The sequence below is a fragment of the Salminus brasiliensis genome, chromosome 14 (assembly GCF_030463535.1).
Source record: "Salminus brasiliensis chromosome 14, fSalBra1.hap2, whole genome shotgun sequence".
Taxonomy (NCBI): Eukaryota; Metazoa; Chordata; class Actinopteri; order Characiformes; family Bryconidae; genus Salminus; species Salminus brasiliensis.
In genome coordinates, this window is record NC_132891.1 from 25,675,710 (window position 1) to 25,688,927 (window position 13,218).

General features: G+C 39.4%; 2 protein-coding genes across 2 annotated transcripts in view; one reads left to right on the forward strand and one right to left on the reverse strand.

The window, feature by feature from the left end:
• The window catches only part of adcy6a (adenylate cyclase 6a), a 65,633-nt gene extending 60,085 nt beyond the window's left edge, over positions 1 to 5,548 (forward strand). Inside the window, exons 23-24 of the mRNA XM_072656562.1 lie at positions 28 to 152; positions 2,122 to 5,548. Of these exons, the coding sequence (XP_072512663.1) occupies positions 28 to 152; positions 2,122 to 2,250 (254 nt within the window). The 3' untranslated portion in view covers positions 2,251 to 5,548. The remainder of the gene's footprint in view (positions 1 to 27; positions 153 to 2,121) is intronic.
• A 793-nt stretch (positions 5,549 to 6,341) lies between these two features.
• Positions 6,342 to 9,425, reverse strand: LOC140534937 (sperm microtubule inner protein 11). Its single transcript, XM_072656563.1, has 4 exons — positions 9,260 to 9,425; positions 8,530 to 8,697; positions 8,301 to 8,436; positions 6,342 to 7,991 (listed from the first exon to the last, which is right to left on the reverse strand). Exons 1-4 carry the CDS (start codon positions 9,348 to 9,350, stop codon positions 7,943 to 7,945), a joined length of 444 nt encoding a protein of 147 aa, XP_072512664.1. The 5' UTR covers positions 9,351 to 9,425; the 3' UTR covers positions 6,342 to 7,942.
• Between the last annotated feature and the right edge of the window lie 3,793 nt (positions 9,426 to 13,218).

Sequence of the window (13,218 nt, forward strand, 5' to 3'; positions counted from 1 at the left end):
TTCATTATTATCTCTAATTCTCTACAGGACTAAATATTGGACCAGTGGTAGCTGGAGTCATTGGAGCCAGAAAGCCCCAGTATGACATCTGGGGGAACACGGTCAACGTGGCCAGTCGCATGGACAGCACGGGGGTACCAGATCGCATTCAGGTACTATTATAAAACCATACATGAGGCAGTTATACAGTGGCACAGAGTCTAATTTTAGGAGGGTTAATTTATAATAACTTTCATTTTTTAGTGTTTGTTGGATGATTTTAAAAGCAGGAATAATCGAACATTGAAACAATTTGAAACAATTATTTATTTTTCTAAGCAAATACAGGAGAGAGTGGGATATTTTTCTCAAAAATAATGCTTTGCTTAATATGATAAAATTTTTGGAGCAAGATTATTTCTTTATACAAGCAACCTGAAAAAGAAAAATTCTGATAATTTATAAATAAATCAACTGAAAGCTGGAGTTCAAACATTAGGATTTTCCATATAGGCAAGGTGACTTACCAACAGGTTTATACCTGTCATTAAAGAGTCTGGTAAATTAATGTAAACGCAGTAAAATAACCAGATGGGTTTTCTAAACCTGAACTGTGAAGCAATTCTGTCAAAATAAATGACAGTAGAAATAGGTTGGATCAAATGGAGTTAATGAGAGCACAATAAAAATGGAGTACTTGTTGTTTAAATGTCGTCTATAGTATGTTTTTGATGTTCTTTCAGTACAAAAATAAGCTGTTTTAAATTTATATAAGGGTGATATAGACTTGTCACATTACTTGTTTCGGCTTAGTTGTAAAGCTGTGTTGAAACGAACCTCACCAGGCAGGCTGCTTGTTAGCCTCGCTAGTTCTTACTGCAAAATGTTTTGAAGCAGTACCATATTACAGGCACTGAAAATAAGATAATAAAATATCATTGAGGTGAATTCTGTGATTTTGACACTTTTGTATACGAAGAATACTCAGACAGTAGTCGGAAACGCACATGAAAACACACATTTCGGTAACGTTTAAGCAATCTTTGTGGAAATTAAGTCATTAGAATTGCCTGTATTACAAATGACACCTAGACAGGTTGTTCTAGCCAGTATTTCTTATTGCAAAGCATCATCCCAGCAGCTTTGCACAGCTTTGTTTGGGAGTGATTGTCGCCCATCAATCCTGGCAGATTTGCTGCGGCTGTATCTCCAGTTTGGTTGGGTGATGCTTGAGGACTGTGATTTTTAAATAGTGTTACAGATTGAACTGAGATCAGGCCATTGTAGAACAATCGTCTTTGTGCTATTCAGACACTTCTCCAGTTGTTTTGGCTTGTGTTTGAGATCACTGTCCTGCTTAAAGGTAACATGTCTCCCAAGCTTTAATTTTTAACAGTTTGAAGCAGTATACCCCTTTATTTTGCAACCACCATCCATTAAAGTTGAGGAAAGAAATCCCCACAACGCGATGCTGCCCCCCACATCACTGTTGGGATGGTGATGGTTAAGGAATGGGCAGTGATGCACTATATGGACAAAAGTACTGGGACACCTGCTCATTCATAGTTTCTTCTGAAATCAAAGGTATTAATAGAGTTTATCCAGCTTTAGTTGGAGTGACTGTCTCTGCTGTCCAGGGGAGGCTTTCTACTAGATTCCTGTGAGGATTTGTTTGCATTCAGCATTAGTGCATTAGTGAGGTCAGGATGTTGTATCATCATTACCCAACTTCATTCCCAACTCCACAACTCATCCCAAAAGTACTGGATGAAGCACCGTTATTCCAGAGAATAGAGTTCCAGAGTTTATGTTTATCTGCTCCAGAAAGTCTTAGACTATTGGCCGTACTTCTCTAGAGCATCTAGGCAAATAAATTGTGTGCGAGTGTGTGCATTTGCACATCTGTATCAGCAATGGGTGCAACATAAAGTAGCTCAATGCATTTATTAGAAATGGTGTCCACAAATAGGTAGGCTTGGATAGTAGGTTTTCACGCTACACATCTGATCCCAAATTTGAGCTGAGTCACTCTGATGCTTTCTGATGAATCTGATGTCTTGTAAAGGGAACATATTCAGTTTAATTTCTTACTTGAATATTATATCCCAAACAAACTCCTGTGTTGCCATTTGACTTTTGCAGGTGACCACAGACCTGCACCAGGTGTTGGCAAGCAAAGGCTACCAGTTGGAGTGCCGTGGCGTCGTAAAGGTCAAAGGCAAGGGGGAGATGACCACATATTTCCTGAACGACGGTCCGCCCAGCAGTTAGCAGTGTGTCCCACACTTCTTCTCTCCAGCTGAATCATCGAGGAAGGTCACGCAAGACAAACTGAAGTCAAACAAGTAGCCATGTCATCACTTGAAGGAAAAAAAATACATACATACAAAAAAAAAAAAACGAATAGAAAGAAAAAAAATGACCTCCAGGATAGGGAGCGGTCACGCAGCAGTCACGCTGCTTGGCTGTCTGCTCTGAAGGACGATTGTTTCTGTCTTTAAGCCTCTTTCTCAGGCTACTTGAAAGATGCAAAGTCTGTTTATTTAACAAAGGCCTTTTGACGCCGAAGAAAAACGCTGTACATAAGGCATTTTCTCCTCTTTTTTTATTTTTGTGCACCGTTTTTCCTCTGTTATTTTATTTCAGGAGAATATAAATGCAGGTACTTCTGATTTTGTTTATGATTTGGGTATTTATTTTAATCTCAACGTTTTGTGCAAAAAGTCCTTTATGAGAAACAGTGTGAAACATGCAGACACATCTATACCGTACATAAGAATGTACGTCTGTATATTTGTGTGTGTACAAATTACAGTATGTGTATAAATATCGAAGAGAAATATTGACCAAAGACCAAAGTATTTAATAGAAAAGGTTCTCAAGAAGACAATAAGTTTTTAAATATTGTCTTACTCTTAAGGCCTCTCCCCTTTTTTCCCCAGTTTTGAGAACGAAGCCCAGGATAATTTAATCAACATAAAACGAAACAAAAGTAATTTGTCAGCTGTCGCACCGGGCCGAAGCTTCGGGTAGTTGTTGATCTTGGGATATTTGCTACTCGTCAAGATGAAGGATTGGGCGGGGATCGACCTCAAGACCCGATTTTAAGACTCCTTTGACCATTTGACGTGGATCTCGCAGAAGGAAGGAAATATCCCATTGTCTAAGGAACACGATCATGCCTGGGCCCACATGTCCACAAGAGAGATCACAGTTTTGTCTCCTCCGTTCCGTCAGCCGTCTCTTCTTTTTCAAAGAAGTATTTTTTGGTACAAAACAAAATAAAAAGGAAAAAAAGGTGGTTATTTTTTTTGTTTTTCTTTTGTTTATTGTTTATTTATTTTTTATTTTTTTTGGGAGACATTGGGGGGAAAGCCACGGCATTGGATACCAAGGTACCAGACAGTTTACTGAGCTACAGTTCACAACAGAGACTTTTTGTCCCCTTTCTTTTTTTTCTTTTTTTTTTTTTTTTAAAGAGAGCATAAGAGAGTGCAAGAGAGAGAGAGAAATATATCCTATAAATTATGACTGAATACTGTGCTTTGTAATCTCGAAGGGGCATAACTCTTTTCACTGTGAGGTTTCTATGATATGACAAACTGCTTTTCTTGCCAAACCTAACTGCTCTAAAGCATGTCTGATTGTGGTTATCTTCTTGACAATTTCTTTTTTATTTGATTTCCGTTTGTTTCTCTGAAGTTTCAGTGTTGGGTATTTTGTATCACCTGTGTATTCACCATTTTTATTATTCCTATTATGGTTGTTATTAATATGCATTTGATTATGATTCCATTCCAACTTAGGAGAAAGAAGAAGACATAAACAAGCTGTCGGAGCATTTGAGCGCGTTGGTACTGAGTGGCTCAGCCGGGGTCAGTGATGTAGGGTCAGCTAAGCAGTATTCGCTGGGGTGCCCGTTCATTCCACAAACGCCCTCTGGAGTTGCACGTTTTAACAGAGCTGTGTGTCAGTCATGCAAGAAAGACATGGGTTTGATGCTCCTTCGTCTGCACTGGATCTGTACGGTAGTTGATACTGTCGTTACAAAATCTTAAATGTCTGAAATGGTGACTTTACACAAGAAGGAAAAAAACGTTGCATTCTAATGTCAGCTCACGGGACAACAGAAAGTCACAGGCAGTATTTCTTCATTAATACTCTAATACTCATTAATAAGGTTTACACCAGTGTCTTGAGATTTCTGTCAGTTGTAGCCCACTAAAAGTCATCTAAACTTGTGCATTTCTCACCCAAGCAGAACTGTAACTCTCCCACATTCAAGATTGACAACTGTAGGGTGTCTGTGTGACCGGTTCAACAGGCAAGATGGAAGACTGGGGCATTTCAGCTGACCAGCAAAATCAACAGACCTCAACTGACTCAATTTTCAGTCTGAAACAGCAGGTAAAATGCTGAAGCATTACCTGAAATGTGCAGCCAGTTTGTGAAAGGGTGGGCTTAAATGAACAGGAGCACAGAAGGATCTCGAGAACATGGTGTAATCCTTACCCAATTAGATTAATACTGTCGTTAAGGCGAGGGGATTAGAATGAGCGTATTAGAAAAGAAACCATGCACGTGACTATTTTCTTCAGGTGAGCTTAAGTTCACGTTAAGGACATTTTCATTCTGATCATTTTGGGACCATTCTGAAGTGTTCACACAATTTAAAGGGCAGCTGGTGTTTTGAAATAGCTGAAAAAGTGACAAGGATTTGATATGACAGTAGTCCTGTGTTAATAAAAGGCCCTTTTCCATGTGGCATCATGCCTTTGCAGGCCACCCGGCAGCTCTGCCATCCAAACTGATCTAACGAAGACGTGGAAAACCCTCCACTGCAAGCGTGCAGTACGCAGTAGAGTGCATTTGCCTTAATTGAACAAAACTTAAGTGTATATTTACAGTGCCTCTCTGTCTCATTTCCACATTACGAAAACACCCGAGGCTCCTCCTATCTCTGAAAAATGCCATTTCCATCGTTCCGACCACTTATTTCAAAGTATTAACTTGCATGATAACAGCCCAAGCCGTGTCTTTCTCCTGCTGAATATTCCTTACTTGCTTAAAAAAAAAGAAACTGCCATGGTAGTAGCACTGGTTCATTGCATATGTTGGTTGATCACGTTTATAACCAAAAGCAGTTGCTTTTTTTGTTGTTTTGTTTGGTTTTGTTTTATTTTGTTTTTGAGTTCACTTTTCATTTCAGTTTTTGTTCATTTTTAATTTGGTCCCTCCACTTCAAGTGACGGAGTCAGGATGAATACAAGGGTGCAAAGGGAGGGAAAAGGGCATAGTGTTGGATCAGTTTTGGGAAAGTAAAAAAAAAAGTGTATTTTAAAAGACGTATTTTAGTACTACTGACATTCACACTGGGGCCTGTGTGCCTGGATCAGGCTGAATGACTCCTGATCGCTTCTTTCTTTTCTGTTCCCTTTTTATTGTTTGCTGTTCTTTTTTTTCCTTTAGAAGGACTACAGAAGGGACTAGCTTTTCAACATGCAATGGAAAGACTGATAAATATAGAAATAACTTTTCCCCTCCTACAAAATAAAGAATAATGTCTGTTTTCATTGTTTTTTTTCTTATTGTTGCTAAGGACTCATTTTATCTAGTGAAAACTAAATGCAAGGTAAAGGTGGAAACACTCTGGAATATCTTAGAAATCCATAAACACGTGTAAGTCCGGGGTTGTCAAAATAAACGGTATTAATTAGTGCTCCAACAAAAGCAGGATAAACTCATGCCCTTGATTTCAGAAGACGCAGTGAATGAGCCGGTGTCCCAGTCCCTGTTAAAAGTAAAAGAAATCCTCTGGATATCTGCTGTACATATGATGGAGGAATGAACAGTGAACCTCAATAGCCCTTCAGTGTTTAATGTGTTACGTGCCTGGGATTGAGGAGCAGCTTTGCTATTCAACTGTTTTGGTATTATATCTTTTTTTTTTTTTTTTTTTTTTTTTTAGCCAAGATCAGTATATTATCAATTACAAATTTCTCACCTTAAGCTTTGAATATCCCCATTTTATTCCCATTCTAATTAATTTTCATAATTACCCATTTATTCTCATGGTCAATTTATTTGAATTATGCCTTCATGTTTGCTGTTGACAAAAAATGGTACATTGATGATGGTGTATGATATAGTTCCTTTAAATCATTCGCTATTCCCTATTAAGTCCAATAAATGTCCACAGAAAGTTTACATTTTGGGATGTTTCCAAAGTTCCCGAGCTAAAGATACTGGTATTTTACTGGAAATCTATTGGAAATGTTCCACCCTATTGCAACCCTAACTGACCTCAAAGAAAATGGCTTGGGAAAAAAAAGGACAAAAAGATCACGTTCAGTGGTTGGACCATGCATTTAATCAGCACCATTTGCAACCTCTGGGTCAATTTGGCTGTGAGCTGTGAGTAACTGAAGACACTTTGCTTCTGCAAGCTGGAGCTGTAAATATTTTAGCGCCTGCATTGAGACGCATGTGTGCTGAGCCATTCCCTCAGCATTTCTGTAATGAAAACACCATTACACCGTTTCCTTCCGTCTGCCAGTGAGATTACATCCATTCATTAAGCAAAGTCTTCTAGAGTCTGGCAACAAACAACAGACTTAGTTAAACATGCAAATATTTGGCTCTCCAAACCATCACTTTTAAATAGGCCACTGTATTCCCAAACCGTTATACACTTTATCTAACAAGTGAATTCAGCCACCTAAAGACACACATACTAAGGCATTGCCCATAGAAAAGGCATCTCTGGACCAGCCACACATAAGCCTAAAGTCACCATGCTCCATCCTCAACCCTTTGGGATAAATTGGAGGAGGGGGAGGGGGAGGGGGAGGGGGGGTGTTGTGATCCAGAACTAATTGTGGTCCAGGCCACACTAATGCTCTTGTGGCACAACCAAATCCTTACGGCAATATTTCAACATGTTGTGGGTAGCTTTCCATTTCCAGAAGAGCAGAAGCTGTTCCTGCAGCAAAGACCTGGGTATCCTATAAACATATATAAATCTATAAATGTTTGGACATACATGCTGCATCTGAGATGCATTAGTAGAGAATAAACATTTGCTTTATTATTACAGCAAGTGCCTGATGAATTGCTTTGTAAAACTAGAATAGCTTTTTATTTTTGTGAACCATTTATTTGAAAAGATCATCCAGTGCGTTCAGCAGCTTTCAATCTTAACTCTTCACTGGTAAATTTACATCACATACACAAAGCATTTCCATAAAATACTGGTAACACTTTATTCGGAGTGGTCGTTTGTAGATGATTAATACACTCTTACCAGAGTATCAGTAACACATCAGCAGCATCAATGCAGTAGCAGTAGTGAAGCACCTAAATACACTCAGGTAAATATCTTGAAGAGGTCCTGTTAGTGCGTTACCTACATTAAGTAGATTTACTGTTGATCTGTTACATCAAGTACACTTAAGATGTTACTTTCATTAAGTAACCCTTAATCCTATCCATTATGCTGGTCCTAGTCCTATCCTTTACCTTAATCCAAAACCTAATATTAACCCTAATCCTGGCTCTAATCCTAACCCTAATCTCAAATCAAACCTAACCTTAACCCTCACCTGGCTCCTTCATCTCAGCCTATTTCAGTTTAGCTCCAGGTACAGACAGCTTGTTAAGGATGCTGAAATGAACAGTCTAAAGATCTGAACTTGGACTCTTCAAAAACATAAAAAACAACAACTAAAATCAGTAGACATCTTCAGTAAAGATCTCTTGATAAATCTACTGAATATTCAGGTGCAGCTACACCATTAAAACGTTGTTGATGCATTACTGAGAGTCTGATGAGTGTTTGTTATTTTATTTTAAAAAGACCTCTACAAATACAGTACTGTAGCATCAGCACATAGTACAATATTGAGAAGTAACATTATTAAGACGTTATTAGCAAGATTCGGTCTCACAGTTTCAGCAACAACACTCAAAATAAACTGAACTCTTTGTCAGTCATGGACATCTCCTTCACAAACCTGAAACAACAGCAAAAAAACAATATATAAGACATATTGTCCATCAGTACACATGACATTTTACTTCTCTTTAAATTCTATACAAATAAACCTAGATTAGCATCTCCATAATGCTAATCCAGGTGGATCTAGTTCCAATTTCAACATTTAATTGATTAAATTAATGTAATCCGCATCAGTATTGGCATCAGCAGATGTACATGAACATGAAATCAGATAGCCGCATTGGCCCACAATGCACATATCACTGCATCCCTGACAAGGATATAAAGAACAGCTGATTATTGTGACAGCTGCAACTTTGCATACTTGGTAATTTCACTGTTTTTGCGAGGAAAGTGCCGGACTTCAGTCCAAGAAGTGTAAGTCTTCTGCTCTCCGATGGGGAGCCACCAGCCATACTGCTGACTGTCAGTTAATGGCACACAGTACAGCTGATTAGGTGCTGAAAAGACAGAAACCACCATTAGTCCCCCTGTACATAACCTGCCCAAAAGTTAACAATTTTTTATTTCTACTATATCTTATCTGAACTTACATCTAGGTGTCTGTAGCCGCCTGATCATCTCCTTGTATCTCGCCTGACTGCCGTGATGTAGATCAGCACTGAAGGGTTGACTGTAGACGCTGCAGGTGTCAGTGCACATCAGTCTCCTCTGTGAACTGACTGGGGGCAGGTCTGGCAGTTTATCCCACCTTGAGTCTTCTGTGTAGGTATGGACAGGTGGATGGACTTCACATAAAGCTAGTCTCAAGAAAGAAAGCTAGCTAGCTACTTCAATGAATTTGTGACTCAAATAAAAGTAGAAAAAATATAATAAGACAATAAAAAATAGTGTAATGAGTGCCCTACAGAACTACAGATGGACACCCAAGGACACCCAGCATCTGTCAAGGCAGAAACTGATTTTACATTTATTACTGATTTTCTTCAGAGAGAGGAGAGCAGCAGACCAGAACACATTAACACATGAAACACAAAGCTAGCTAGCACTAAGATTCAATATCCAACAGTTTATTGTCATAACAAGCAGTTACACTGTACAAGGAAATTCTTACTTTGCAGTTTCTCCATAATCTTATAAATATCAATATAAAAGAGAAAAACTGAATAAGTATAATAATAATACAAATATTTATACAGTATTTACAAGTCTAAGCTTCTCATAACAGCTAGCTTAGCACTAGCCACTATCTGAGCTTGCTAGCGGTGCTGACCCGCTTAAGTTAGCTAGTGCTCAACAGGACAGGTAGCGACGTTAGCATACCTTGCGCGTCCCGCTTTCTCAGCGACGAAGATAACATCCTGTCTGCAAACGGGTTCTGATAGCCCAGATTAGTGATCCCAAAGAAAGCCATCGTGAAAATGAACGTAGTTTGGGGAATGAACTGGAGCGCGAGGCTAGAGTCGAGCCAGCCGGCGCTGAACCAGCCGCTCTAGTCATGACTGTTGTTTGGCGTGTCACGTTGTCATGGTTACTGGCGCCGCCTCTTCAGGCTCTTTTTCTTCTTCTTTTTCTTTATTTTTCTTATTTTTTTTACAAATATGGGAATAACACAGACTTTCTGTGCCTAGGACAATTAGGATTATTTGGCATACGTGGAATTAAATGAAATAGTATTAAATATTATTAAAGAGTAATAAGGAGCAATAAACAGTTGTATTCGGTTTACGTCACACCTCAATTATTAAGATGGCGTATCTCATTTCCGGTTGGGATACATCGCTGTTTCCGGTTGCAGTAGTTGCGGGGAGAACTGAGGGAAGCCGTTGAAAGCTGTTGAGATCATGAGTGTTTTTACGATAAAGGAGAAACGATCAGTGACATGTCGCCGTCAAGAGAAGAAGACGTCTCTACATTGCTGCGTGCTAATTCTTCAAGGTACAACTCGGAGAGTAGCTTTCATAGGTTTCCAGTGGATCCTGAGGTGCGGCTCAGTGGCTTACTAAGATCCGTAAGGGGGAGGTGATGAGGAGAGAGAAAAGTCAATAAGCAAATAATAATTCAATGCATATTCAGTTGAATGTCAAATTAGCATCTACAGTGGACCGTCCAAGTAAAGTGATGGATTCAATGTAAGAGCTGTGAGAGACAGGCCAGTACAGAGTCCATTTACCTTTAAATAAATAACGATGACTCTGAAATCTGTAAAACTACTCTTTGATTATTCTAATTAAAAGGCACCTGCAACCACAATACTGTGTTTCATGTCTTTAATTACACTTAAAGAAGGCAATGGGCTAACAGATGTACAAGCTTAGAAAATGAATGAAAGAATGAAGACAATATAATGAATAACCTATATATTTATTTCATTACCCATCTCTGACTTCAAGCCTTCAAACAAACTGCCATGTAAAAGTCAAAACGATTGCAGCAACTTCTGCACCTTTGTAAAACCTCTGGATGATCATGTCCTCATTCTCGAAGCCCGTCTCACTATTACTTCTGTGTGCTGTCGTCGAAGCCTGAATGATGTGCTGAACACCATTGATGGTCATTTTTGGCAAGTCTTAAAATCTTTGCTTGTAGAATGTGATTTTGCGTGCTGATCGGAGGACAACGGAAATGCTTGTGCTCATCAAATTTAGAACCGGAAACGTCACCTTACGCAACTAGGCAATTTAAACCCTAATATTTCCTCAGGTATCGCTGATTTTTCTAAGGTGCAATCAAGTAGATCAAAGTATGACTTTAGAATGAAGTTGCAAAAACACGGAGCCTAAGAGCCTGACATTTTCCCCTAAGATTGACTTCAAACATTCAGGTGTTGCAGGAAAAATGCCTTGTGTTTTTCTTTTAATCAGTGAAACTGACACCTGTAACTTCATTGAAGCAGCTGTGGTGTTGAGGAGGCGGGAGGCCCGTGTGCCACCCTGCACCACCCTGATGCCATGTACCAAGGCCTGCTCAGCATTGCACAAGAGAGCGCGGACACGGTGAGCACTAGGACTGAGCTGCCCGAGACTACAGAAAAAGGGTCACGTGTGTTGAGACTGTTGGAGCCCCACTCGGGCTGTTCGTATGTTTTGTTGAGTTTTTGTTTGGGTGTGGTGGAGGGAAAGCAGAATAAAAGGTTTGTGAGTCACTTGAGCCCTGTGTTTGTGTTGTCTCTGAGCCTTGCTCCCTACTGGGTCAGAGGGGTGCGCCACGCTGCATTATGCCAGAATAGGCATTTCTTTGTCCTGGGCTTCCTCTACAGCCGGGAAGTGAAATTTGCCTCTAAGAACAATGCTTTTCACATGCATTTTACAAGCCAATACAACGGTGTAGAATTAGGTAGAGACTGCCTAACTTTTGCCCAAGCAAATGTTTATACCCATTGAATGCCATGGTAGATATTAATTTGAGATAATGATAGTACTTTTGGAGAAATTAAGATGTATACACTTATTCATTATTAATTTAATTGGTCAAATGAATACACATTGCTAGCAACTGCAAGCTATTTATGTATTTATTTAAGAAAACTTGTGCTACAAAATAATTTTGAAATTGATAAATAAATAAATATTTTTGCAACTTCGGCCAGAGTACTCCAAGAAAAAAAGAAAAAAAAACTTTGGTCAGTGTGCCCAGGTTTGATTGTTGGAAACTAATAGGCCACTGTTCTCCAACCCTGCTCCTGAAGGTCTTACCTTGCTGCAGACCCTGGATCCAACCCTGATTCACCTCACCTGATCCAGCTAATTGCTGTACTCAGAAATCACTGATTGGCTCTACTACATTTCTTTTCCTTCGTCCACTTTACTGCAGGGCTCCAGTCCTCCACCTCTCTATTACTTCTGTATGATACATGGTTGTATTTTAAATACAATACCCCAAAAAACAAAAACATGGTCAAATAGCTTTTATACTCAAAATATTAAGAAGTAAATTAAAACACCTTTCACAGATATCTAATCAGCTCGGCAAACTAACATGTCTAACATCATGCTGGCTACTTAATATTAGCATGTGTTAGCATAACAGTTAGTCTGAGCTTGACTATTATATTAATAATAAATAAATAAAATATTTACATAACTAGTTAAGTTAGGTCGTGATTTTCATGAAGGTTATTGGACGAATTATACATATCAGAACCGCCAATCAGCGACGGTGGGCGGGGCCGCACATCCGAGGGCTGAGTGGAAGCTGGCGAGGGGATGTTAACCCAGCTCGGAAACGGCGGTGTGTTTGTCCGTCTACAGGCTCCGAGTCTCCAGACTAATTAGCAAGTTCCAGCTACCATCAGCCATTCCTCCAAGAATCAGTTTATACGCTAGTGAAACACAGTCAGCGCAAATCAACCCCGAGGCTGTGTTGTGAGCCTCACTTGTGACGGATTTCGATATCTGACAAAGTTCGACTGAATTGGCCAGGAGTGAGTTTGGTTTTCTCCCCTTGAATGAGGACATTTTGTCTTCTTTCGTCAGACGAATTTGCCTGATTTGCCAGATTTTTTTTTTACCTGGAATATTGGTGAAGATCTTGATGTGTCACTGAAACGTGGTTTCGTCCCAAAACACACACTGGTACACTAGTGCTTAATAGTGTGTGGTTTGGGACGCAGGCAGGGACAGGGAACGCTTGGCCGTGCAGCTGTGTTTCCCAGTTACACAGTCCCAGTGTCCCAGTTATATCTCGTTTAGCTAATTCGTTTAAATCTTGTTAACAGTGCACTAAAATTATTTTTTTTATTATATTGTTTATTTTTATTATTGTCCTGTCCTGTCTATCTGAGCTTATGATCCAACACATTTAGATCAGAAGCTTGTCATGCATAAATGTACAAATGTCCCTAAATACAGTGTCATTATGGAATTGAATCAAGCATAGATCTGGGAAAATCCCAGAATTATCATATTATAGTTGGATATATTACTGTAGCACTGTTGGTTTTCTAATTTCTAGCTGTTATAACTATTATAAAAAAGTGCATAACTATAAGTAAGACTTGCACATAAGTGCAAACCTAGTGCAAAAAAAAAGCAATGGGCCGAGTTCAATCAATTTGGAATCCGCTGTTAATGAGCCTAGCCTCAAAATCCCCTCCTCGTTGTGTCCAGCGTATGTTCCACTCTAGTACTGTAGTAATATTGGTAAGTTTAGCCAGGTGTATGTGAAACATGCTGTAAAGTGACGGACCCGCAGCAGGACAAGGCTGGAAAACACTGATGCATGCTAGTCTTCATTCACTTGATTCCCAACCTGTAACCTTTGGGTTTCTTTTTCTCTATAGA